This window comes from Apteryx mantelli, chromosome 4 (genome assembly GCF_036417845.1).
Source record: "Apteryx mantelli isolate bAptMan1 chromosome 4, bAptMan1.hap1, whole genome shotgun sequence".
NCBI lineage: Eukaryota > Metazoa > Chordata > Aves > Apterygiformes > Apterygidae > Apteryx > Apteryx mantelli.
Window position 1 is genome coordinate 1,058,019 of NC_089981.1, and position 25,911 is coordinate 1,083,929.

Below are 25,911 nucleotides of genomic sequence, written 5' to 3' on the forward strand. Positions count from 1 at the left end.
CGGGAGAGCAGGAAGACTAGTGATTGGGGGGGGGGGGAGCGCTTTGGGCTTGCTCCGGGTGTCCCGGCGCCGCCGGTGAGGGCGCAGGGGTGTCCGTGCCCCCCCCCCCCCACCCCCGCAGGGCCCCTACCTGAGATCCCCTGAGATCCGGACGCCCCCGGCGAGAGCTCGGCGGATGCCCCCCCCACCCCCGGCACGACGTGCCTCCATCCTCGAGGCCCGGTGCTAACGGGTGCCCCTTCCCCAGCCGCGTCCGGCTCCGTGTCCCCCCCGCCGATGCCCGGTGGGGGACGCGAGGGCTGGTCGGCATCCGCAACAGCATCCTTCTTGTCCGGGTGCCGGTCCTGGCGGAGCATCGCGGAGCAAAGCAAGAGGCAGCGATGTCACCCGCCGGAGATGGGGACGGGTCCGGGCAGGCGTGTGTCGCATCCGGCGCTGCTGCGGTCCCGCTGGACCTGTCCCACCGGCAGCCGGCCCCCTCGGCACGGGGATCTGGCACACGAATCCAGGTGGGAGTCGAACCGGGGGGTGTGGGGGACAGGGGGGGCTGGCACCAAGCGGGGGGCGAGGATGGGACACGGGCAACGGTGCCGGAGCTGTCCCCCTCCTCCAGCAGCGCCCAGCACCGGGACCCCGGCACAGTGCCCGGCGAGGCGCCTGGCGTGGGGATAGCGAATGGCTGCCCGGGGGCTGCGGAGGGCGCAGGACGCAGCGGGCATCCCCAGGGGCGCGCGGGGTCCCTGGCCCGGGGACGGCTGCCGTTCGCCTCCCACCGCCGGCCGGGCGAGGACGGACGGACGGACGGATGGGGGGGGGGGGTGTCCCGAAGTCCTGCTCTCACCGAGCCCGAAGAGAGAAGTAAAGCGACAAAACCCGACCGAGGGAAATAACTAAACGAGCCCGCTTTGGCTAACGCACCGTGTGTCATGGCTTCCGATCCCAGGAGCCGCCGTGCGGCTGGGGCTGCCGGCTCTGCCGGGGGGCCGCCCGGCTCGTCCTGCCGGGACGGGGGGGGCACCGCTGCCACCGTGCCCCCCCCCCCCCAAACCGCGGGCAAGCAGGACGCAGGCTCCGGCTGCCCTGCTGGGGTTAACACCGGCAGCTCGGCAAGGTTTTACGGAGCGGGAAGGGGATGGGGACAGGGTCCCCTCTCATGCAGGGAGGGACCACGGGGGCAGAGGGGCTCCGGGGTGGGGGGCGGGCGGAGGCTGGAAGCACTCGGAGAAGTCCTGCACGGCGGCAGGGACGGGGTGGGGGTGGGGGGGGGCGTCACTCCTCGCGCCGCGTCCCCAAGCACCGTGCCGTCACGGCCGCCGCGGTCCTGGGAGCCTCTGGGAGCTGCCGCGTCCCGCCGGTGCCTCGGCTCCTCGCCCGCACCGGGAGCCCTGCGGAGCCGCAAGCCGGGGTCCGGGCAGCGCTCAGGCGCCGGCGCTCAGGCCTTCAGCTGGTGCCACTGAGCCACCGCCTGCCGCGGGCGGGCGATCATGTCCTTCCAGTGCTTCACCTCACCGGGGCCGCTCTTCCAGGACAGGTAGATCTGCAGGGGGGGGGACGGATGGACATAGGGCCTGTGGGACCTGCACTGCAGTGCCGGTGTCCCGCGACCGCCCCGTCCCTCCGCATGCCGCTCCCAACGTGCACCCGGCGCCTCTCGCCTCCCCGTTTTGCACCCTCCGCTTTGCCCCTGCCCCGTTTGCAGACAGCTTCACTGGCCGCACGGCCGGCGGCGGTGGCACCCGCGTGCGTTAGTTAGCCACGAGGCACAGCCGGCGCGAGCCTCTCCACGCAAGGCAGGTTATTTTTATCCATCGATTTTCCATACGGCGACGCAGCAAACGCGCGTGTCAACCTTCTCCGCAGCTGACAAGCCGAGACGCGTGTCACCCGGGCGGCTAATGGAGCCTGTGGCTGCCGCGCCGGCTAAGGGGATTGCGGGGCCTGATCTGAGCTTGCACGACGCTGGTAATTATTCACTCGAAAGTTATTAGCCCGTTGCCAGCCGCGGTGCCGCGGCCGGGCCCGTGAAGGGCACTCTCCTCTCCTTCCCGCTTGCCGCACTCGGCTGTTTGCAATGTCGCTTTGCTCCGCCGCTGTGACGCTGCCAGCGGGGTTAATGCAAAGTCAAGGCGACACGGACGCTGTCCGTCTGTCCTCACGGCCAGAGCGGTGCGCTCAGCGTGGTGCTAGAAATACCTCCTGGTGGCGGGCGCCTGGGCTGGCTCAGCCCGGCGGTGTCCCCCCGCGACGTCCCCGCCGGGGCCGTGCCCGCGGCAGGGCCGGGACCTCTGCCCCTCGGCCGTGCACTGTGCCGAAACGCTCCGGCTGCCTCCTCCCGGGTTTAATTCAATGTACATGTTTGCTTTATTACAACGCTGCGTTTGGGAATAATTGACTCTCTGCGGTGAGCGGTAATAACGGAGATTACTGCGCTCGTTTATCATCGTTACGATAACGAGTGGAGAGCGGTATGGATTTAACGTAAATCAGATCGAGAGCGGATTAATTTTCCCGTCGTTATTGTCACTGGGATGCACCGTGCAATCCTGTCGCCGCTGAGAACGGCACTGGGGCCCCAGCTGGGAGCCGCGGGGCCGGGACGCGGTGCGGCACGGGCACCCACGCCGCTGGGCGCTGCGACCGCGAGGCTCTGCTGCCACCTCCCGGCTGATGAACTGTTGTTCGTGCTAACTAGCTCCACGGCCTGTCTCCACCAGGGTTTGAACCAGCCCTTGTCTGGCCGGGAACGGCAGCTAACTCTCACCAGAGAGCTGGTTGGTGGCCTCCGCCTCACTTCTGATGAAGGAATCCTCGCTCCAGACACCACAGCTGGTGGTGGTCTCAGAAGAGTCTCAGCCTGGGCCAGACACGGAAGGGAAAGTCCAACCGTGAAGGGATCCATACGGGCTCCATCTTCCTCTCTAGCTTGCCTTCTCCAGAGAGGCAGGATGGGGACAGAGCAGAGCAGTGGGGACCCTAATGCCTGCCCAGCCTTGGGGCTTGGTCCTTCACAACAACCTTCCTCCAGAGCACCAACATGGCAATTCCTGCTGCTTCCCCCTTGACTGAGGAACGATTGCTCCAGATTTCACCACAGCATGAGAGCTCCTCTCTCAGGCAGATCCTGACTGCTGCCAAAATCCAAAGCAGCTCCTAACCCAGCACCTGGGTCCAAAATCCTGGAGTGGTGGCCAAAGGAAGGTGGAAGAACAGCTAGATGAGCACGAGGGGTGCTTTAAATCCCCATCCAGACAACAAGCAGGGTGAGCATGGGGAAAGGCCATGCAGGAATAGTTCCGGGAAGACACAGGAACTCTCTGCTGCCCTTTTTTTTCCTCTTGGCAGACGCGCTCTGGACCACACTGCCTCACTCAAGTGATGCTGAGCCCACAGAGACAGCACCAGTTGTATCCAACAGATCTGCCCGCGCTCTTCAGGTCAACGTGTGGTCTTGGATGCTCCCCAGATGCTGCCCCTTGGCAGGATACGTATTGTCTAGGGGCCTGATCTTCTATGCTGAGCTGATGGTGCCTGGCGTTGTCTTGCTGGACCTGTGGGATGTCTCTGCAGCCTCCAGGAGGACTGCAGTGTGCTGAATCCTGCTGGCCATGCAATTCCTGCTCAGAGACCACACGGGTGAATGGCCAAACTGGTGCTGAGCATGTCCAGGTGGAGAGAGTTTGAGGAAAAAAAAATGCTTGGCACATTGGGTCACCATAACTGTGGCGTTGCACCAGGCTCAGACCTCCCGTCCCACCACATGCTGGTGGTAGTGCGATGCCTGTGTCCATTGGCAGTGGCAGGTCTAGCTGAGGGCCGTTGCCCACGACCCACCTCTGTGACACGTGCTCCGGAGCACGGCAGAGGCGCGTGGCCTGTGATCGTCGTGTGACCCTGTGGTGCTTTGGCAGAGGAACGGCATGAGATGTGGGCATGCCCGTGGCCCGAGTCAGCGCTGCTTCGCAGGGGAGATAAGGCTCCGCAGCCAGCAGCGACGCTACCATGGACCTGTACTGCACGTGGTGTCTGCAGGGAGGGCAGCGGGCCTCCCTCTGGTTCGTACTAACCACCCTGCTCCAAACAACCACCGCGTTTCGAAGCCCCTTTCCCTGTGCCCCCAACGTGGGAACTCGGGTGGCAGCCAGCTGCAGTCTCTCCTGCCTTCCTGGTGCCTTGCTTCAGTGGCAGCTGGGCCATGAGCTCCTGCCTCCCCGCCACGGCCCCCTCCAAACTGTGCCCTCACCCCACGCGCAGCACGACAAGCCCCGGCAGGACCCACCTTGCCGATGACATCGTTCCGGCTCAGCCTGTCCTTGTCCATGACAGTGATGACAATGGTCGTCTCGCGCAGCCGCTCAGTGGGGATGTCAAAGGCGAAGGACTCATTGAAGACAGGGTTCAGGCACCGCTTCATGACTACTGTCTTCTTCTTCTCCACCCGCTTGTCCTTGTACATCAGCCACACCTTCACGTAGGGGTCTGGGCGGGGGGGGACAGCACACTGCTCTCAGGCCCTTAGCCAGGCCCTTCCTTGACTCCTGCAATGTGCAGGCGAGCAGGGCGGCATCCCTTCCCACCCAGGAGACTTCGCGGCAGTGACCGAGACAGCAGGACACTGGCCATGCCCAGAGGCGGGGGCTGGTGCTCGTACCTGAGGTCCCCCCGATGTCCATGGCTTTGAGGTTCCGCGCTTTGATGATGTTCACGACGATGGAGTTGGCAGAGGGGTTGTAGCACAGGGACAGGAGCAGCTCTCCCCGGCTTCCCTGTGAGACAGAGAGGCCATTAGGGCACAGCCCAGCACCCGGACGGGCTGTTTGGGATACTTAAACCCTTTCTTTAATTTACAGGTAAAAAGTGGCGATCGATTTGGGAAGAAAAACACAAGCTCCTCCTTAAAAGTCAAACCTTTTCCTTGAATAAACAGGAAAACAGAAGCCTTCTTTGTCGTGGTAACAAGCAGATGACACAGGCAGGACAGCAAACACAAGGGGACAGCATGTTAATCCCTCTGTGCCCCAGCGCTCGTCACCCGAGCTCAGGTGGATTTGCTCCCTCAGAGCCGTCTTTTGCAGGGGCTCCTGCCAGATGACAGCACGTCAGGCAGCTGAGCTCACCGGCGACCCATTCCCGGACTGGTGAGGCCTCCGGGGACTGGGGATCTGGCCAGAGCGCTCCCACCTGGGAACTCCATAGGGCCACCCTCACCAGCATGCGTTCCCGGTGTGGCCCAAAGGCCCGGCTCTGCTGGGATATCACGGCAACCTGGGGTATTCCTTCCTCAAGAACTGTCCCTGAGGACAGTGGGGTAGGACGAGGGGCATAGCTAACTCCCGCCACATCCTTGGCCCGGGAGGCCGTGGCGGACAAGCAAGGGCCTTACGCTGCCATCGCTGCAGGGCTTCAGGTCCTTCCAGAAGGTCTGCATCTGGGTGAGGTCCACTTTGTTGAGGGGGATGGACACCTCCCCGATAGGGTCATTGCGGCTGAAGCGATCGTAGTCCAGGACCTGGAGGTACAGCACTCGCTGCACCACCTTCTCATAGGGGAAACCTGCACCGAAGACGGAGGCAGAGGAGATGAGGAGGGAACTTGGCAAGGGGCTGGAGAGCAAGCCCGGTCAAAACGAGCAGCATATACACGTGCTGGTGCCCACAGGGCTGTCCAGCACCTCTCTGCCTTGCTGGTGCTTAGGTGGGGGGAATGTTGGCATCAGACAGCGGATGAAGAACGGATTACGGCCCTGGGCATTCATCATGCTTTGGAGGAGCTGCATGGCTTCAAGCCATTGCTGTAGCTCTTCACAACAGAGTAAGTCACCCATGTGCTTCCACAGGTGCCCGTGTGGCCCCAGGCACACATCAGGCCCTACCCGGGTTGGGAAGGAGCCTCCCCCCCCCCAGCACTGGCTGGACACAGAGCAAACACCTTCAGTGACAGCCTGGCCTCTGTGGCTCTGCAAACTCTGCTCGTCACTGGTGGCCCCTGCACTGGCAGCTCAGGCTGAGCCAGTCCTGCCCTGACCACCTCATCCCTGGTGGGTTCTCCAGCCCGGGTGCGAGGTGGAAGCTAGCTGGGGGCACCTCGGGAAGGGGAAATGGCAGTGCGGAGGGTCTTTCCCAGGCCACGAGGACAAGCCCAGTCCAGCCCAACCCAGCCTGCCCTTACCTTCAAAGAGGAAGGTCTCGTTCCAGTGCGGGTTCAGGTTCTTCCGCTTCACCTTGGTCTCCAGCTTGTGCTTCTTGTCAGGCAGCAGGTAGATCTTGACAAAGGGGTCGCTTGTGCCACTGAAGTCCTTGGCTGGCAGCTCCTGGGCCTTCATGATCTTGACGGTGAGGGTGGACTCCTGGAAGTTGTAGCCAACGCTGAACTGGATGCGGCCCAAGTTCTCCCGGCTGGAGCTGTCATGTCCCTCATCATCCTCGGAGCCTGGGGAGAGCTGTGGCATGGACAGAACGGGCTGTGAGCACAGGGCTGCGAGCGCAGACGCGGCGTGCCCTGACAGAGGGCTGTGCCGCCCGTGCCATGGGGCGGTCAGCGTCATGCCCCCCCCTTTCCGCTCCGTGGAAGAAACAAGCCCATCCCAACCTACTCCGGGCCTCAGGCCCTCACAGCTGTCTGGGGAGCTGTCAGAGGGCATCAGCTTCTCCCTGTCTCCCTGCCACGGGCATCTCCTTAGATGACTCCTGGCTCCGCTCCACGCGTCCGCTTCCCAGGGACTGGGAGCACCAATTAGCCAAATTCCTGCTGACAGCCTGTCCGTCACGTCTCTGGAGTCGGCTCCCTCGCGCCCTCGGGCTGCATCATCTCGCAGGTGCCTCGGCCGACCCAGAGGCACGTTGGTCGCAGCACCTGGGTGCAAGGGGGCCCGGGGGCTCGGCGGAGCGGGCCTGGGACGTGTCGAGCCTCCCGTGGCAGAGGATGGGAGCAAGGAAGAGCCAAGGGGGAGTGCAGCGGGACGCCCAGGCTTGTGCGCAGAGAGGGAGAGCTCAAACCATCCTGGCACCAACTCGCAGCGGGGATGGGGTCTAAGATGCCGCCATCCCGCAGGGTACAGCTGCCCAGAACATGCTACCAGCATCCCAGAAAGACCTGGGAGCCGATACTCGCAACCTGCCCCAGCGGCACTGCCAGTCTAGACCATTGCATCAAAGCAACTGGGATGGCACAGGGAGATGGAGCAACTCAGAACACCTCGGCACTGACCTGCCATGAAGCAAAACAGCCTGCTCTGACAGCCTGCTCCCCACCCCACGCTGAGCCATAGCCCAGAAGGGCTCAGTGATGACCGAGGATGAAGCCAGGACCCTGGGAGGAGCTGCCCACCCCTCATTAGAGTAGTGTCAGCCTAAAACATCTCCAAAACAAATCAGAAAGGGAAGCAAGCAGCAGGAACAGGCTGTCCCGCTCGCCAGGACAGCCAGGGCAGTTGGTGGGACGGCGTGGGTGTGCGGGACGTGGGTGGTCTGGCTGCGCTGAGGCCAGGAGCGAGACCTCCAGCCATCGCTCACCATGAGCATCTCGCTGGTCAGGGAGTTGACGAGGTCCGAGACGGAGGAGCGCGGCTCGGTCTTCCGGTCGGACTCATCTTGCTGCTGGGTCTGCCCTGGCACGGGGGCTGTGTTCACCGCCTTGCCACCGGCCGGTACCCTGGGGAAAGAGACGCAGCACCTTAGAGAGGGGCTGAGCGCAGCGAACGAGACAGTGAGGGTCTCCCTCAGGCACCTGGAGCCCTGCAGAGGCTTCGGCTCGCACCCACCCAGCCAAGAGCTTGGAGCATCCTTTGCGCCTCCGAGGAGCCACTCTACCTTTGGCCTTCAGGCTGCATCTCCCCAGGCGCTGCCGTGCGCTTCGCCGACGGGCAGGGCTGGGTGCCCATCCGCCAGCCTGGGTGCGCACAGCGCCCGGGGCACGCTGGCTGGAGCCGTGATGGCATCCAACAGCAGCTCCAGCGCAACCCCAAACCAACCAGCCGGCTCGCAGCTTACAGCCTGCAAACCTCCAGGCCAGCACAGAAGGTCCAACGCAGCCTGCAACCACGTCCGCTTCCCACCGCCTCGCCACCTGGCAGCTGCGGCACCCTTGGCGGTGCCGTACTGCAGCCGCAGGGCGACGTCAGGAAAGCCACGGGCTGCCCCGACCCGTCAGCTCTCCCTTGGGGGCCTGGCTGTAGCTCGCCAGCCCACCAGCCCTTCCCCGTGCTCAGCTCTGCATCCACCTGCCCGTCCCTGACCCTCGGGTGCTGCCTGCTGCAGCGGTGGTGGCTCAACGCACCACGGCTAAAAACCCTTCCCCGCTTCCTCGCTTGCTCCGTCAGCCCGGGGCCGTCTCCTCTTCCCCGTACGTTTCAGCCCGCAGCATCGCCCAGCGCCAGCGCGCTGCTGGAGCCGGGGCTCGGGGCTGGCAGGGGCAGGCGGTGCCGGTCCTGGCTGCTCCGCCGGCTCGCGGTCCCGCACGGCGGGGATGGGGGGTCCGGCAGGCGCGGTGCTGCGGGAGGACTGCGTGCAATGCGCCGGGAGGAGGGAGCAGCCCTGCGGGGGGGGGGGGGGGGCAGGCGGAGAGGGGGACACGCGCTGGCCCGCATGGCAGAGCGGCGATGGAGATGGGCAGGCACAGAGTGGGGGGGGGGGCCGCGCTGCCGCAAGGCGTGGGGACGACGGGACGCGCAGGCACGCGCCGGCGGGGAGGAGGGCAGCGCACGCGCACCCGGACAGCCCTCGCCGGCTCCCGTGGCAGAGGCAGACCCCAACTCACCCCAGAGAGGAGGGCACGTGGTGCACGCAGACGCAGCTGGCACGGACGGACACACACACACACACACACCCCAATGCACAAACGCAGGAGAGATGCCCACGCTCACAGGTGCACTCGCTCCGGTGCTCGGACAGCTCTCAGCCGACATTCCCACAAAAGCCAAGGCAGCGACAAGTCAACGGACAGGCGCACCAACAGGATCCAAGGGCCCCAACCCACGGCGTGGCAGAGCACCGCTGGCGCGACACAGACGCCACACTGAGCACCAGGCACAGCCTCCGACCGACACGAGCGCACACGGACCCAGGACACACGCAGAGACTCCCACAGCGAGCTCGAGACACGCAAGACACCTGCAGCCAGGCGCACGACGAGCGCGCGCGTACGCTGGTGGAGACGCACCAAAAAACCCTCAGCGCGATGGGGGACGGCGGCACACGCACGGCACCCCCCCCCCCGAGGCGCGCACGCACGGGGGTGACCCACGCAGCGAGATGCTCGCAGGAGCGGCAGCAGTGCCCACACACACACACACACACGTGCACACACATGCACACCCACACGCACGCACGCAGCTTGCCCGCGCAGGCGGGATGGTGCACAGAGATAAAGGAGGAGACCGAGCTAGCTGGAGAGGCAAAGTCAGGTTAGAAACAGAGCGAGAGCAAACGCAGAGGAGACGATGGCCAGCGGCAGGGACCGCTCGGTGATTTGTCTGCGAAGCAGCCTGGGAAATGGAGCGCGTCGGCGGAGGTCACGGGACAGCGGGAGAGAGCGCGCGAGAAAGAGAGCGCGAGAGAGGAGGCGCCGCACCGTCCACCGCAGGACCACCAGCCCGCCGCCTGCGGGGAGGGAAGGGGAGAAAAAGAGAGGAGCAGGGCGGATGGAGAGAGGTTAGTCGATGGAGGACAGACAGGACGAGGCATGTGGCTGGAGCCACCGGGGCCGGGCTGCAAGGAAGAAGCAGAGACGTGGGGACAGAGGAGACGTTCCACAGCGGAGCAGCACACGGTGACCAGGAGCGCTAGGCAGGGAGGCGAGAGCGCGGAGGACGCTGAAACCAGCCCCGCGTCCTCGGAGCCCAGCCTACCCCTCCGCCGCCGGCTGAATCCCACCCGCATCCCGCTGGGCCGCAGGGGGCTGGGGTGGTGGGGACCAGGGAGGGAGATGGGAGCGTGGGGACAAGCTTGGGCTGAGGAAGGTGGGAGAGGACGCTGAGATGCTGAGGGTCCGCATGGGGATGGGACCTTTCAAACCAGAGAGCAGGACTAGCGGAGGAGCGGAGGGAAAGGGAAGCAGGGCCTTGCTGCAGCCCTCAGCCACCGCCGTCCAGCCCCCCCCGAGTGCCGGGGAGGTGCCGGGGGCCCGGACGCAGGCGCCGGGGAGGTCCGGCCGTGCCGGCACACGGGGGCCGCGCTCCGCGGGCTCCTGGTGCTCCCGGCGGGGGGGGACAGGCTGCGCGATGCGACGCCGGGGAGGGAAGCGCTAAAACATGGAGCGAAACGCAACCCGAGCGAGCGAGGTAAAAATAGTCGGCGGGCGAGAACGGTGCCAGTTCGTTAACACGCCGATCACGCGGGGCGCAGCCGGCGCCCGCCTGCTTCGCACCTCCTCCCCGCTCGAGAGGGGCTTAGCGCCCGCTCCCCGCGGCTCGGCGCCCCGCGGCTCCTGCCAGCCCTTTCGTGGGCTCCCCAGGCTCTGCCACCGGCGCCGGCCGCTCCGCTGCCCCGGGGTGTCGGTGTGTGTGTGTGTGTGTGGGGGGGGGGGTTCCCGTTGCAAGCCCCGGCAGTGGCCGGAGCAGCCCGGGGGGCTCACGGCACCCCAAGGCAAGGGCCCCGAGGCGTGGGGCTTGGCGGCCGCCCGCTACCCCGGGGCAGACAAGCAGCTGCCGTGGGCAGCTCCGTGGGGCTGAAGGAGACCCGGCCCCACGGCAGGTGAGGGGCAGACAGCCTCCACCGGGCTTCAGAAGCACGGTGCAACGCTTGGGGGGGACAACGCACGACTCAACCTCAAGGCCGGGGGGGGGGGGGGGTCTCCTGCAAGACCAGCCAGCCCGCGGCCAGGTTGTCCCTTGATCTCGCTCCTGTCCCGCTCCCTCCCTCCACGCTCCCCTCCGTGCTGCCCCCAGGCACGCATCCCCACCAGCATGCATGCACACAGCGCAGGGCGAGATGGAGGTGGATGAGGACGGGGAAGGGAGGAAGGGAAGGCGGGGAGGGAGGAGAGGGTTGGGGTGGGGGGGGGGTCTGCTCGGCGTAGCGGCTCCGGAGGGAGGAAGGAGCGCCTCCCCCTCGCGGGCACCGACGGGTCGGGGTGTGTGGGGGGGGAGCTGCCAGCGTCTGCAAACGTCACCGTGCCCGGTGCCCAGGGCTGCCTGATGTGCCACCCTCTGCCGCTCCAACCTTCGCGCTCCGTGAGGCCAGCCTCCTCCTCCTCCTCCTCCTCCTCCAACCCTGGGTGAGGCCCTCGTCGCCTCCTCCTGCAGGACTGCCCTCTTCCTTACTCATACCTCTTGTCCCCCTGAGCGTTCAGCTGGTTCGGCTCTGTCCCAGCGGGCTGCAGGTCGGGGATATTGGCAAAGTCATCTTGCTCTGAGAGTCCCAAAACCAGGGATAGCACGACCATCCGGCCTTCCCTGCCCAGGCGGTCCCGCACGCGGGGAGGAGGAAGCAAAACAGGAGAGAAAGAGAGAAAGAGGCGAACAAAGCATCAGACAGGGAAGCCGGAGGAGCACCAGCAGCAAAGCCTCACCGTGGAGGGTGGAAGGGGAGAGCGTGCGAGAGGCTGGGCGGGGAGGAAGGCTGGAGGCTCCCAGGAGGCAGCGTTAGGGGCCCGGGCCAGCCACATCCCTTCCTCCACCCCCCGAGGCGAGGATGCCCGGGACCCAGCTGGACCGCACGGGATAGGGCTGCATGCCCAGAGGCTGCTGGCCCCGGCCCAGCAGGACAGCGAGCCCCCCCCCCCCCCCCCCGGCAGCGTTTCGCGGTCTCACGTGCCCGCGGCCACCCCTCTGCCCTGCCCGCAGCGTCCGTGGCGGGAGGCGAGTCCCGGCCGGGATCCGGGCAGGCGCTGCCCTAGCTGGAAAGGCTGCACACCGCGTTCCTCAGCCCTGGAACGGCACTTGTGGGCTCTGCCCTGCTTGGAGACGTCACTGGGACGAGGGGATGCCAGAGTTTTACCAAGGGGGAAACGGTGCCAAGAGAGGCGGGGAGCGTGACCAGGGATGAGGGATGATGCTCGCATGAAGCCGGAGGAGGGACAGGAGTCCGCCTCCCGAGAGAGGAGCCGTGGGAAGACACGGGAGAGACACGAAGGCGGAGCGGTGCGAAGGAGCAGCAAGGGAAAGGCAGGGCTTCGCCGCGGGGCCCCCAGGAGCACCGGGGATCCCTCCCCGCAGGGCGCTGCGAAGGGCTCCGAGGCAGCGCCGTAGCGAGACTAGGGAAATTCCTGGTGGAGATGGCTACCAGCAGCCAGCGAAGCCGGGGGAGAGGCCCTCCTCCCAGCTCTAGAGGGAAGCAGAGCTGAGTATATCGGGGACAGGCGCCTCCCAAACGCTCTCCCTTCTCCTTCAAGCATCCTCACTGCCTGCCGGTGGAGGCCGGATGCAGGACCCGCTAGCAAAGGGGTTGCTTCGGTGGTGCAAAAAGCGCCGGGGCTGCACCCGACCCCTTTCCTCCCACAGACGGAGCATGGGGCAGGGGCTGGAGGCACCCGGCTCCCCCCCCCCCCCTCGCTCCTGGAGCGTGCACTGCCCTATTTTCACCCTCCGGAGGCTCTGGGACACGGCCTTGCCCCCAAGGAGCGCCTCGCGGATGACGCCACCCAGCTAGCGCGGCCTCCCCGGGCTCGCGGCTGCATTTGCACCGCAGCACAGGGGAGCGAGGCAGGCTGGTAAACAGAATAAAGAGCAAGAGCAAAGTTAATGGCTTTGGAAAGCGATGGTGGTAAACGGCAGCGGCTCCTCCGCGGGGAAACGGTGCAAGCGCTCTGCACATCCCTGCTCTGCGGCTGCTCCCCCCCCCCCCGCCACCAATTAAGGCTGGAACCGGCGGTGACGCTGGGTAAACAGAGAGGAATATGACCCTCAGGATGGCTAATGAGATTCAACCACAGAGCAGGAAGGCAGCAAATGGAGCTTGCTATGAACGTCTCTCGGGGAGAGGCCGGGAGGCAGAGGCTCCACCGCGACACGCACGTGGAGGAGAAGAGGGGGTGCGAACAGTCCGGGAAGGGGCTGTGATTAATCACGCACCGGCTAACGACCAGGGAGGTGGCTGCCAGCGTTAGCGTTAGCGAGGCCGGCGCGACGGCAGAGATAGCCGGTGCGGGATGATTTGGGCCGTCCCCGCAGACAGGAGGGAGGTTAAATGATTTTTTACCAGGGCTGCCCGGGGGAGTCAGTAGCAGGGTGGATAACCGAACGCACGCCTCCCAGCGCCTCGTCTTTCCGACTTAGCCCCGCTGCCAAAGGAGCTGCGCGGACTGACACGAGGACGGGATCTGGCCTGCTGCCCCTCACCCCTGCAAGAAGTGCAACCGTGACCTGGGGCATCTCCGTTCCTGCGGTCCCGGGGAGCGAACGGAGGCCAGCGGGAAGGGTGGGGAGCGGAGGACACGCTCTGGGAAGGAGCGACAGTGTCATGTGCTGAGATACGGTGACAGCAAGGGACCCAGATGAGCCCCCAGCGTTTGAGATTTAAAAGCCGCCGCTGATAGGAGATGCGTTTAAGACAGATTAAAGATCACACGCTTCAAGCAGCTCCAGCCAAGCGGCATTTGCAGATCGCAGCAGAGGCGGACCAGAGGCCGATAGGCAGCGATATCGGGGCCGAGCAGCCACCCCGGCGCTAGGGGCACCGCCGGCAAGGCTGCCTCCCCCTCCCGCTCCAGGGACGCGGCTTTCACAGCCCCGGGGACGTGTGCCCGGTGGCTGCCCCACGAGGCGGAAAAATTCCTCCCCGGGGGCAACGTCTCACCCCGCCACGGGCAAGGCTGCGGGAAGGGCACCTAGGGACGGCCCGGCTTCTTGGGCACGCAGCTCGAACGCCCTGCCGGGCTGCGATTCGTCCCATTTTCACACTACCAAGGCAGCCAAGGAGCCTGAGGACAGATCTGAGCCTCCCTGTTGTTTTCTGGGGGGGGGGGGCGAGGTAAGACCTTTCCCGCTTTGCCCGCGGGGTGAGGACTCCACACCTTGTCCCGCAGTCCAGGAGACGCCCCTGGCCCCACCACGGACCAAAAGGGACCCCCGAGAGCACCAAGCCCCTTCCGCAAAGGCAGCCGCGCTGCTCGGTGACGCGGCGGGCGACTCGCAGCCGAGTCCCCCACGCAAAGCAGGCAAGACCCGGCTAACGAGGGGAGCGCACCAAACATCTCCCCGACCACGGATGGTGGGGGAGACCCATCCCACAACGCGGGGCGCTGCCGCTAGCTGAGGGACCGACCCCCCCCCCCCCCAGGGAGGAGGAGAGAGCAAAGGATGGAGAAACAAGAGAGAGAGAGAGAAGACTTACAGAAAGGACTTCATGTCCAAGCCTCGGTTCCGAATTTGCCCCACCACATGGTCCCAGCTGCCGGGATTGGAGCGGCTCTGGCCGGCCGCCGTCCGATGCTTGGAGCCGGCGGCGATGCCCGGGCGCGCCTGGCCGCTGCGGTAGCCCCGGGGGTTGCCAGCGCCGGAGGAGGAGCCGCTGTGGGCCTGGAGGTGGCCCAGGCTCTGGCTGGTGGTGGGCTGGCTGTGGTTGGCCCGCTGGTGCTGGCTGAGGGGCTGCTGCAGGCTTTGCTGGCGCATGAGCGTGCAGGGCCTCTGGCATTTGGGGTCGCCTGCTGAGGTGGGGATATACTCAAGGGTAGTGGCTGTGGACAAGGTGGAGTCCTCGAAACTTAGGGAGAGGAAGGGCAGAGGAGAGGAGAGAAAGGAGAAGAAGGTGAAGGGGCAAAATTGGAGGAAGGAAAAGAAGAGCGTTAGAGAGAAGATGCCCCAGCGCAGGGAGCGCTCCGACAGGGGCCAGCGGATGCAGCGACCGGCGTCTCCGGCTCTCGGCCCCGTCTCGGCCTCTCGGGAAGCGTGAGGCTCTTGCGCCACGGCCATCTCGCCCCGTTCTGCCCTGCCTGCGCCTCCGGGGCGCCGTCCGATCCTGGCGGGCCGGGTCCGCGGCGCCGCTGCGCCCGTCCGGCTGGGCGCCCTCCCGCTCCCGCCGCTGGAACGCGCGCGCCCGGCGCCTTCCCGGCGCGCCGGCTGGCCGACCTCGTTTGAGAGCTAGCTAACTAGGCTGCTGCGTGAAGGCGACTCCCTCGGCGGCCGCGCGGCTCCCGCTCACGTGCCGCCCGCCCCGCGCCGCCGTCCCTCCCGCCTCCGTCGCGCGGCCCCGCGGCAGGGCGTGTGGCGTGACCGCTTAAACCCAGCCGGACGGGGGGGGGGTGTGTGCAACGCGGCGGCTGGAGCGGGGCCTGCGATAAAACGCATTGCCGGACCCTCCCGGGACCGCCATCCCTGCCCGGCACGGGGGGGGAATCGCCTTCACTAGCAGCAGCCCGCTCTCCTTCCGCTGCCCCCAGGACCGGGCCGCGGCAAGGGCTGAAACCAAACGTGGCAAAGAGCACGGAGAGAGAGAGAGAGAGAGGAAGAAAGGGGAAAAAAAATAAATAAATAAAAGAGGTGAAGGAAAAAAAAAAGAAAAAAGAACAAAAGAGCGAGAATGAGAGTGAGAAGGGAGGGGAGTTCGGAGGAGCAGAGAGCCTTCCCGCCCCGCGGCCCCGGCCCAGCTCCAGGGCCAGGACGCCGATGCGGCGGGCGAGCGCCTCGGCCGGGCGCTGCGCCTCCCCCGCCTCCCCCCTCCGCCTGCCGCCGACCTCGTTTCGCTTCTCCATCAACTCCAAAATTAGTTCAATTTACAACCTCTCAGTCACAGGAAACTAAATCTGGCTCCGCTCGGCCCAGAGCCAGCTGGAGACGCGGCGGGCGGCGCCGCGCGGGAGCCCGGCCGGCACCCCGGGCGCCCGACCCGTCCGGAGCCGCCCGCCGCGCCGCCAGCCCCCGCACGCCAGCCCCGGGGAGGGCCGAGCGCGCCCGCCCTGACCGGCTCACGAGGCGCGGAAACGAACGCCCGGAAAGCCCGAAAGCCACAGAAATCGAGCCCAAATCCTATGGGCAACAGCGGGCGTCGAGGGCGGTTTCCCCCATCCCCGGGGCTCTGCTCTCCAGCCCCCTCCGAAACACGCTCCGGCCAGCCAGCTCCTGGCAGCGACGCGTTACAAGCCTGGAGCCGAAAGAGCCTTTTCCGAGCCGGATGCCTTTGCACCCGCTGGAGGGGGATGGAGGGCCCGAAACCACGCGCCGCGGCCCCGGGGGGATTTCAGGCTGGCTTGGAGTCACAGCAAGCGGAGGCACCGCAGCGCTCCGAGCTTCCCATCTGCGGACGCCCGCACGGCACCCGCGGACCGCCTTCTCCTAGCCCCGCTCCGCGCGGCCCGCAGGAGCGGCACGGACCTCCCGGCGGGTTTCGGCTGCCCCGCCGCCGGAGGGCTGGGAGACGTCCCGTTTCGACGCAGCGAGCCTCCCGGCTCCTCCTCGTGCTCTGCCTCCCGCCCGCCGTGCCGGAGCAGGCGAGCAACGCCAGCTGCGGAGGGGGAGGCCGCACTTTTGGGGGGGGGGGGGGTCCGCGGGACGTGGCCGGGGAGGACCCCACAGGCACACGAGCCAGGGAAGGCAGGCCCGGGAAACTTCATCCGACAAGCTCCCGCCTTTCACGCCGCTTTTTTTTCCCCCTCTAAACAGCACAAGTCCGGCGCGAGAGGTACGTCGGGTTTCGCCTTGGCATTTCCGCGGGAAATGCTCTCGCGCCGGCGCCTCGCCGCCGCGGCGTGCCACGGCCCCCAGCGCCGGCGGATAAACCAACTCCGCCTCGCTCGGCAGAGCGATGCCGGTTTTCCCCAGCTGAGCGGAGACGGCAAAACAACTCCGTGCGCTCCCTGAATCGCCTAAACCTCTGCTTGCCCCCCAAAACCTGCCCCGGGGAAGCGGAGCAGCCGGGGAGACGCCAGAGGAGCGTGCGGGACGCCGCGGGGGGGCCGAGCCCCGGCGGGCCGCGCTCCTCCACCCCGGCCCCGCGTAGTCCTGCCGGCCCGCGGCGAGCCGTGCGTGCTCACTCACTTGGAGAGGCTGAGCTTCCCCGCGGCCAGGTGGCTCTGCACCGTGTGCCAGCGGCCTCGGCCCGCCTTGCCCGCGCCGGGCTCGCTGTGGGCAGAGACGCTGCTCTTCATGCCGTCCTCGCCGAGGCGCTGCTTCTCGCCGGGGCGGCCGTCCCGCTCGCCCGCCAGCCCCGCCGCGGCCGATGCCGTCAGCTTGGCCCCTGACAACAGAGAGCCACTGGGCCGGGCCGCCGGGCCGGACCCCCCAAGACAGACACGGAGGGGGCGGCGGGGGGGGGCGGGAGAGCCAGGGGGAGGAGGCGGACGGACAGACGGACGGACGGACAAGAGACGGACAGAGAGAGAGAGAGAGAGAGAGAGAGAAAGAGAGAGACGTCAGCACTGCAAAAGGAGGGGGCCCTGGCGTGGCGGCACCTCGGCCCCGCGGGGAGGGCGTGACGGTGGCAAAACCAAAAGAAAAGGGGGGGGGAAAAAGGAAAAAAAAAAACCCAAAAGAACAAAAGGTGCGGGGAGGAGGGGACGTAAATAAAAAGGTTCTCGCTCGTCGCGGACCGGGCAAACGGCGGAGAGAGCTGCTCAGCAGAGGCGCCGGGGAGAGAAAAGCCGTGTTAGTGAGCGGGCCGGCGCGGCGTGGCTCGGCGCGGCGCGGCGGGGAGGGTGCGGAGGGGCGCCGGCGCGCGGTCCCCCCCCCCGAGCGGGCGGGAGGGCTCGGGGCGGCCGGGAGCGGGGCACGCCGCCGGGGGCTGCTCGCATACTCACGAGGCGCGACCGGAGCAGGCAAAGAGAGACTCACTTGAGGGAAAGCCGTGGATCACCGTACGGGGCGTAGGGTGAAATGTTTAGGATAAACTCCTTGGGAGGGTAGGAGCTCCATTTCTGCTGCACTGTGTTGTCATTGTTATTCCAAAAGTCTCTGTCTAGATCGCTACGGCGGCAGCCGGAGATGAAGGGAGAAAGAAAAGGGAAATACAAGAGAGAGAACCTGAACGCCTGCGAGGGGAGGAAGGAGCGAGCGTCCGGCAGCCCTCCTCCCGCCGGGGCGCCGAGCCGAGTCCTCCTGCGAAGAGAAGTGGCGGCACCCGGCCGCCCCGGGCACGCTCGCACGCCTGCGCACAGCCCTCGGACACGTGTACACACACACACACGGGCACGCACACGCAAACGCACACGGAGGGGAACAGAGCGGGGAGAGCCGCGGGGAGCCGGCACCTCCGCCGGCCGGGAAGGGGAGAAGGATGCGGCGCAGGTCGGAGACGGCGGCGAATCACCCCCGCCGGCTGCTGGGGCTCTCCGCTGCCGGAGCGGGATGCAAACAGCCCGGCAGGACCTGACACACCGGTGCAGCTGGCGCCGGGCTCGCCGGGATCTCCGGGGTGCCTTTGGGAGCGCATCGGGTCGGTCACGCTCCAGTCACCTTTCAGAGAGCCGTGTCCAGCTGGATTCCCAGGGTCGGCACCTGCCGCCAGGCATTCGAGCAGCAATTTGAGAGAGGAGGCGATGCAGGAGGAGGTGTCGTCCGCACAGCACGGTCTAGCACCGGGACCTCTTCCCGGGCAGCCGAGTTAATCCCTCCGGCCGAGGGGCTGGTTGCTGCGGGATCCAGCATCCACAGGCGGGCCTGCTTCCACCCTGCTCCTCCCAGCAGGCTCCGAGGCTTGCAGGAGGCTGCTCCAGATGTGCTCCAGATGTGCTCCTGTTGCCCCCCCCGCCGTGCACAGCCCCCGTCTTGCCACCCCAGCGTCCAGATGTGCCGCTGCCCTCCCGGCGCCTGCTCCGACGCAGGCGCGAGCCCTCCAGCCCCGGGCCAGGCTTGGGCTCCGGCCAAGTCTCCTCCTGCTCCGAACAGGCCCCTCGGCACCGCGGGGAAGATCAGGCGGGAGCCCGATTCCCCATCCGCGTTGCCTGCCGACTTCAGCATCCCCACGTGCAACCCGGCGCCCCCGGGAGCCGACAAGCCGCAGGCTCTGAAGCCGAGCGAGCGGCTCGGGGACTTCAAAGGCCGCCGCTGCCGGGCCGCGTGTGCGCGCTTGGCCCTTGCTCGGGCCCTCCCACGGCTCCAGCGTTACGGAGCGCCGCACGGAGCCTCTTGGAGCGCTGGGAGCTACGCGTGCCCTTGCTCGTCGTCCCCCAACCGTGCACACTCCCAGCCCAGCCCCACGCTGCCGTGGGTTTGCATCCCAGCTCTGCCCTGCCGGCGCTGTCACCTGCCCCCTTCCCGTGGCGCCCGGCCCCGGGGAACGGCTCTTGGCTCATTCCCGGCACGAAACAGGCCCTGCCTGGAGGCATCCCCGCAACTCCGTCCCGGCAGCCCCGGAGCTCGGGGAGCAGCACCGGGACGATGCTGGAGCCTGGTGCCGGACCAAGCAGCGGCCCCCAAAGCACCCGTGCTGCCGGGGCGAAGGGGACCGGGGGACACCTCCGCCCCGGCGAAGGGGACGGTGAGGATGCCGGGGAGGAAGGCGAAGTTGCGGCGAGGGGCACGCTAGCCCTGCCAGGCCTTGGGGAGCGCAGAGCAAAGAGGACGGCCACGGCTGTCCCCAAGGAGGGACCATCCCGCTACCCGGGGGGACGGGGTGGCCCCGGCGGAGACCCAGGTACGTTCGGGCAGGACGCCCGTCGGTGCTTGCAGCGGGCACGTGGCACGTGCAAAGGGGGGGGGGGCAGGCGGCCACAGCCCCCCCCCCGTCCCTCTCCCCCCGACAGCCTGGCACCTACTTGATGGTTTTCTTTTCACTGCGGCCTCGACTGGAGTCCGGGGTCCCCACGGTCTCCAGGGACGTCTTGTAACGCTTACCCTGCGCGGAGAGGAGACGCGCGGTCACGGCCAGAGCCGTGCCCGGAGCAGCCCGGCCCGATCCCGTGGCGGTGGTGGTGGTGGGGGGGGGGGGAATGCAGCCGGGTGGCAACGGTGCCAGCTTTCCGGAGACTTCACGGCTACGCCTCGCGCCCTCGATCAGCGGGAAAGTTTGGCGCTGACCTAGATTTTGCCCTCGCCCTTGCAGCCTCCGGTTTGTCGCTCGCCGCTGCTGCGGCTGCCGCCCGGGCTGCGTCCTGCTGGGCAGCCCGGGAAAAACTCTCCGCGCTCCTTCCCTGGGCCCTTCGGAAGGGGGCAAGGGCACCAGGGAAGCGCCTCGGAGCAGGGCTCCTCCGCGGCTCGGAGGGCGGATTTAGGGCGCGCGCCCCGCACGGCTCCAAGGGCAGGGGAAGAGCAGCCGCCTGCCGCCTCCTGCGCTACCCCAGCGCCGCCTCAACAGGGGAGGAGCGGGTAATTTTAGGATTAATTGAGCCCGCGTTAATTGAGCTCGCCTTCCCCCCCCCCAGCCCCGAAAGGGGAGAATCGCCACGCAGCAACGAAGCCGGCACTTGCTCCTAACTGGGGCTTGCAATCAGGGCGCTCGGCGGCGATTTCCGACGGCAGGTCCGACGTGCTGCTCCGTTCCCGGGCGGGCAGGAGGCTCCGTTAACGCCAATTAGCAACCAATTAGGAGCGGAGGCTGCTCGGCGCGCGAGCTAGGAGGGGAGCGGGGCTGGCGGCACGGACCGGCAGCCGGGCTGGCGCTCTCCCGGCCACCACGGAGCAAACCGCTCGGGAAAAGACGTTCTCCCTTCCTTTCTCCTCCCTCCCTCCAGCCTCTCCGAGGAGGGGCGTCCGGGGGCAGCGCTGGCCTCGGCTGCTTAATTAACGCCACTTAACGAACCAGCCCCCGATGGCGGTGCGCGGGGTGCGGACGGATGCGATGCCCCGGGGCAGGGGGGCACGGCGGGACACGGGACCCCCCCCCCCCTTCCCCGCTCCCCCTGGGGGACGCTCCCATCCCATCCCATCCCACCCCATCCCATCCCACGGGGACGCTCACCAGTTTACGCTGGCACCACTGGCAGATCCCGCAGAGGACGATGGTGACGCTAAGGCTGATGGTGATGATGGCAGAGACGAGGACGACGTCGCGGGAGGGAGCCCCTGCGGGGAGAGCAGAGCAGAGCCGCCGCTGAGCACGGGGGACAGCGAGGGCGGCCGGGTCCGTGTCCGTGTCCGCTCCAGCCGCAGCCACCTCCGCCTTAGGGACTCTCTTTTTGGATTAGCCAAAACCCTGCGAATTCACCCCGAATGGGAGCACGAGAGCTTGGCCGGGCGAGAGGGGAGCTTGGGCACCGGCATCCCCTGCTCCTCCCAAAAGCGCGTGCCGGTTCCATGCCCCCATTCACGGGTCTGGAGCAAGAGCAGGTCCGTCCATTGCTCGGAGCGGCTCCGGCATCATCTGGGAAAGGTTACGGGGCCGAAAAAACCCCCCGGTGCCAAAGGCAGGCTGCTTCCACCCGAACCGCTCCCAACCCCTCAGCTCCGGGAGCGACCCGAAACCACGGTGCCATCGGGGCCCCCCTGGCCCACGCCGTGTCCTGGGATGCCACCCGTGGCGGCGAGCAGCGAGGCCGGAGCGAGCCCACCCGCGGCCGTATAAATATTAAACAATAATCGTTAATAATTAATTCACCCGCAGCCCTTGTTATTGTAATGAAATTTGCTGGCGGCGCAGATGCCGGGATGAGTCAGAGCGGCCCGGGCGGCTGGAGCCGGGGCGCAGAGGGGTCCCCGGGCTGGTGGCGCCCGTCACCGCTGCAGGGAGCGGGGCGACGGGCACGTCGGGACGGCCCGGGGGTAATTCAGCAGGGACTGGCTGCGCATGCCCTGCTCCCGTGTCTCCGGGAGCTGGTGGCCCAGCCCGGCACCCAACGGCCCGCTTGTTCCAGGGGCCTCCTCGGGGACGGGATGCGGGAACGCATTTGGGAATCGCTCTCCCTCGGCCGTGGACCTGGGCATCCGGGGCCAGAGCTCTTCACCCAGCCTCTGGACAAGGGCAAGACCAAAGCGGACATCCCAGCCCATTTGCTGCATATTCTTCCTTCACAGAATCACAGAATGGTCGAGGATGGCAGGGACCTCTGGAGATCGTCTAGTCCAACCCCCCTGCTCCAGCAGGGAGGCATAGAGCACGTTGCACAGGACCACGTCCAGATGGCTTTGGAATATCTCCAGAGAAGGAGACTCCACAACCTCTCTGGGCAACCTGTGCCAGTGCTCCGTCACCCTCACAGGAAAGAAGTTCTTCCTCATGTTAAGATGGAACTGTCTGTGTTTCAGTTTGTGCCCGTTGCCTCGTGTCCTGTCGCTGGGCACCACTGAAAAGAGTCTGGTCCCATCCTCTCAACACCCTCCCTTCAGATACTTGTACACGTTGATAAGATCTCCTCTCAGCCTTCTCTTCTCCAAGCTAAACAGGCCCAGCTCTCTCAGCCTTTCCTCATAAGAGAGATGCTCCAGTCCCCTAATCATCTTTGTGGCCCTTCGCTGCACTTGCTCCAGTAGTGCCACATCCCTCTTGTCCTGGGGAGCCCAGAACTGGACACAGTACTCCAGATGTGGCCTCACCAGGGCTGAGTAGAGGGGGAGGATCACCTCCCTCGACCTGCTGGCAACACTCTTCCTGATGCACCCCAGGATACCATTGGCCTTCTTGGCCACAAGGGCACATTGCTGCCTCATGCTTAACTTGGTGTCCACCAGCACTCCCAGGTCCTTCCCCGCAGAGCTGCTTCCCCGCTGAGCTGCAGTAATGCCTGGGATGCAGCTCTCGGGGCCCCCAGCACCTCCAGGAGCCTCTGCCACGCTCTGACACCAGGGTGAGGCTGGCAAAAATACCTTCCTTGCTCCCTGCGAGCCAAGATCTGGGCACTGGACCCCTCTGCCTGCCGCAGGGGTGCAAAGCCCGGTGTGGGACTCCTGGACGCTCCTCTGATGGGGCTGCGGACCAGGATGGAGCATCCTGCCGCCGGCCTGCGGCACCTAGGGGATGCACCCACGGGAGCCCAGACCCTGGTTTGGGGCAGGGGAAGAGGGGAACGACCCACAGGTCCCGGCACGGGTGGCAGCCCGAGCGCTGGCACCGGGGCCCGTCGCCGGTGCCTCCGGCGCGCGGCATCGGATAACCCCTCCTGCTTCCTTCGCAGCTGCCCCGGGCGGCTATCGGCCCCGCGGCCCCACGGCCGCTCGCTCGCCCGCCCCGCGACTCGTCGCCCCGTCGCCAGCTCCGCGGCGGGCGGCGAAACGGCCCCTTTTGCCTGAATCAGGTGCGGAAAGCACGTAACCGAAAGGAGAAAAAAAAAAAGGGGGAAAAAAAAAAAGCGGCAAAAGATGACAATGATTAAAAAAAAGGAGTTTAAAGGGGGGGGGGCACGCCAGGGAGGTGCCGCCTGCCGCGGGACGCAGGGGAGCCGGCGCGAGGCCGGGGCTGGGTTGCTCCCCGCAAAGCCCTCGGGACGCAGCCGCCGGCGCCGGCACTCGGCGCCGGGCGGACGGACAAACGCTCGCACGTGCTTTCCTCTTCCCAAAAGCAGAAAAGGACGGGGGGGGGGGGGGGGGGAGGCTTGACGGCACCGTCACGAGGAGCCTGTGTATAAAACGCGCTTGGCGACTGTTGCTAGGAGGGAATTTGGGACCGGCCCTTAATTTCAAGCATTTATAAAGGGAAGGCAGAGAAGCGGCGGGGGCGGCGGCGGGGGGGGGAGCGAAGCAGCCGTGCCGGTGGGCTCCGCAGGCAGGGCGGCCCCGGCTGGCCGCAGGACCCGCAAGGCAGGCGGCAGCCTGGCGGGACGGGCAGCGGCCTCGGAGAGCGGGCGGCCGCTCGCTCCGGGATGCCCGGCCGGCCTGGAAAGCGCTGGCTCGCGAACGGATGAGGCGAGCGCGACCCCCCCCCCCCGCGTGCCGGAGGCTGCCGCGAGCCCTGCCGGGCTTCAGCTGGAGTTTCCAGCAACGCCTCCGTCCTCGCAGGGTCAAGTTCATCTCGGACGTCATCCGGGCGAACTGGTCCCAAATTCCCTCCTGGCATCAGTCGCCAATCGCCCGCCGGCGAGGGGCACCCGTGCCGGGACGCGGCCCGCTCCGCTCCGCTCCGAGCCCCCGGCGCTCCCGCTGCTCAGCGACGCGGCACGCGGAGGAGACGGGCCCTGTGCACCGGCGCGCGGGGTCGGGACGGTTCGCAGCGTCAGGCTTTTCCGACCGGATCTGCGGCCGCTTCCCACCCGCACTAGCCCTCTCCGAGGGGCAACGCCCGGCCCGGCGGGATGGCCTGCTCTAGGACGTACGTGCGCCCGCGACGGCACGCACGTGCACGCGGACCCCGCTTGCGCCAGCCTCCCGCCCCGCGGCACGGCACGGCACGGCACCCAGTCCCGCAGCCCCAGCGCTGACGGAGAAACGCCGGCTGCCAGGCTGCAAAGTCCACCGGCCGGCCGCTTTCAGCTCAGGTTTAAACGGCTTGTTTTCCGGGCAATTAGCACTGGTTAATTAGAGAGCGAAGCCGAGGCGCTCCGGCATGGGGTTGAGCGCCTCAGCTCGCCGCAGCCCTGAGCAGCCCCGGGCAACGAGCGGCCTCGCTGCGGCACCGATTTATCTCCTCGCCTCCAACGGAGCAAGGCCGGCGAGCGCCGGGGCCGGGGACCGGGGCTCCGCCGCGGGTGGTGCTGGTGCTGGTGGTGGTGCCCAGCGGTTCCTGGGCGATGCAGGGCTCGCCTCTGGGCCACCGACCGCTGCCGGCGGGAGGCAGCGCGCACGAGGCCGCGGGGACGGGAGCGCAGGGTAAATGCGGCGCTTGCTTGCTCTCCCCGCTGCCCCTCTGCTACCCCAGCGCTCTCCGTAAATCTCTTCCTTATCTGCCGGCGCGGACGGAGCCACGCACGCACGTGCTGCAGGCAAGGCAGCGGCTGGCAGCCCGCAAGGACCCGTGCGCGCCGTCGCCACGCTTAGCGGTGGCTGGGTGACGTGACCGAGGCCGGGTGGCCCCCGCAGGGACCCGGGCGCCTCTCGTCCTGCGGTGTCCCCGTGCCGGGCACGGCGGGACACCCCGGGGCGAGCGAGGGGGGAAGGAGGTGGTGGCGGGGAGCGGGGCGGCGCGGCGCTTCCCCGCAGCTCTCGCGCCAGCGTTCGCTGCGACTCGGTGGGATATAGCAACTCCGTTTTTACCGCCGCTTACCGACGACGGGATTACCTGCCTCGTTAGCGCTGCGGCTCGCCGCGTGGGATTTGCTCGGCGCCGCATGAGCGGCAGCCAGCTGGCTGCTCCGGGAGGAGAGGGTCCCTGCAACGGGAGCGGAGGGTCCCTCCGAGGGGCCGGCGGGCAGACGGGGACACCGTCCCCTCTCTGTCGGCGGGCCGCGACGCTTTGCGCTGCTTCCCCCCAAGCCCCCGCGGCCGCAGGCGAGCGATCGCCCGGCGAGAGCACGAGCGAGCTCGCGGCCGCCGCGACGGTGCAGAAAACTCCTCGAGCCCGATCCAAGCGTGGCCGAGGCCTGCCGAGGCATCCGACGTGGATTATTGTTTTCTGAGCGCCGCGTAAGCCGGCGATCCCGCGCGACCGGCCTCTCGACGGCGCCGGGGGGCCGAGCGGCGAGGCCAACGGATTCGGCACGCGGCTGCCCCGTGCCGTAGGGACGCCCTGCCCTCCCTCCCTGGCTCCGTCCGGGACTTGGACGCAAGGAAAAGCTCCTGCCCTTGCCCGCAAGGACGCCGGGACTGACAGCAGCAGCCCAAACCCCCCCCCAACGAGGCAAAGGGGGCAAGCAAAAGCCCCCGCAGCGAGCTGCCGCAGGAATTCTCCCCGTCCCAGTCCCAGCCGTACGAGCCTCCCCAGGCTGGTCTCTAGAGCCCTACTTTTGGGTCCAAGGCACGAAAAAGCCGAGCCCAGGCCCAGCCGGGAGGGATCCCAGGCGGGCTACAACCGTCCTCGAGCGGCTCACGCCTGAGCAGCCCGTACCCGATACGCTCCAGGGCTGCAGCTGCGGACCGGGGAGTTTCCATCCGCCTGCAAAGGCTTTGCGAGGAGCAGCTCCTTGGCTCTCCCATGCCGGAAAGGACTCGTACGGACAACCCCGGGGAGAAATCAAAGCTGCACAGAGCCTCCCCCCCCCGCCGAAAACACCCAGCCTGCCTGCTGTGCTCCCTGGAAGCAGCGATCA

At 67.2% G+C, this 25,911-nt stretch overlaps 1 protein-coding gene across 2 annotated transcripts in view; it reads right to left on the reverse strand.

The window, feature by feature from the left end:
- Positions 1-225: 225 nt before the first annotated feature.
- The window catches only part of SYT7 (synaptotagmin 7), a 32,516-nt gene continuing 6,830 nt past the window's right edge, over positions 226-25,911 (reverse strand). Inside the window, exons 2-13 of one of the 2 annotated variants that reach the window (XM_067295374.1) lie at positions 20,760-20,863; positions 19,618-19,697; positions 17,696-17,827; positions 16,904-17,119; positions 14,265-14,633; positions 11,261-11,386; positions 7,509-7,647; positions 6,166-6,436; positions 5,381-5,550; positions 4,649-4,763; positions 4,277-4,476; positions 226-1,537 (exon numbers count right to left, since the gene is read on the reverse strand). In XM_067295374.1, coding sequence (XP_067151475.1) covers positions 1,433-1,537; positions 4,277-4,476; positions 4,649-4,763; positions 5,381-5,550; positions 6,166-6,436; positions 7,509-7,647; positions 11,261-11,386; positions 14,265-14,633; positions 16,904-17,119; positions 17,696-17,827; positions 19,618-19,697; positions 20,760-20,863 — 2,027 coding nt within the window. In that variant the 3' untranslated portion in view covers positions 226-1,432. The remainder of the gene's footprint in view (positions 1,538-4,276; positions 4,477-4,648; positions 4,764-5,380; positions 5,551-6,165; positions 6,437-7,508; positions 7,648-11,260; positions 11,387-14,264; positions 14,634-16,903; positions 17,120-17,695; positions 17,828-19,617; positions 19,698-20,759; positions 20,864-25,911) is intronic. The other variant, XM_067295375.1, reaches the window with a different exon arrangement.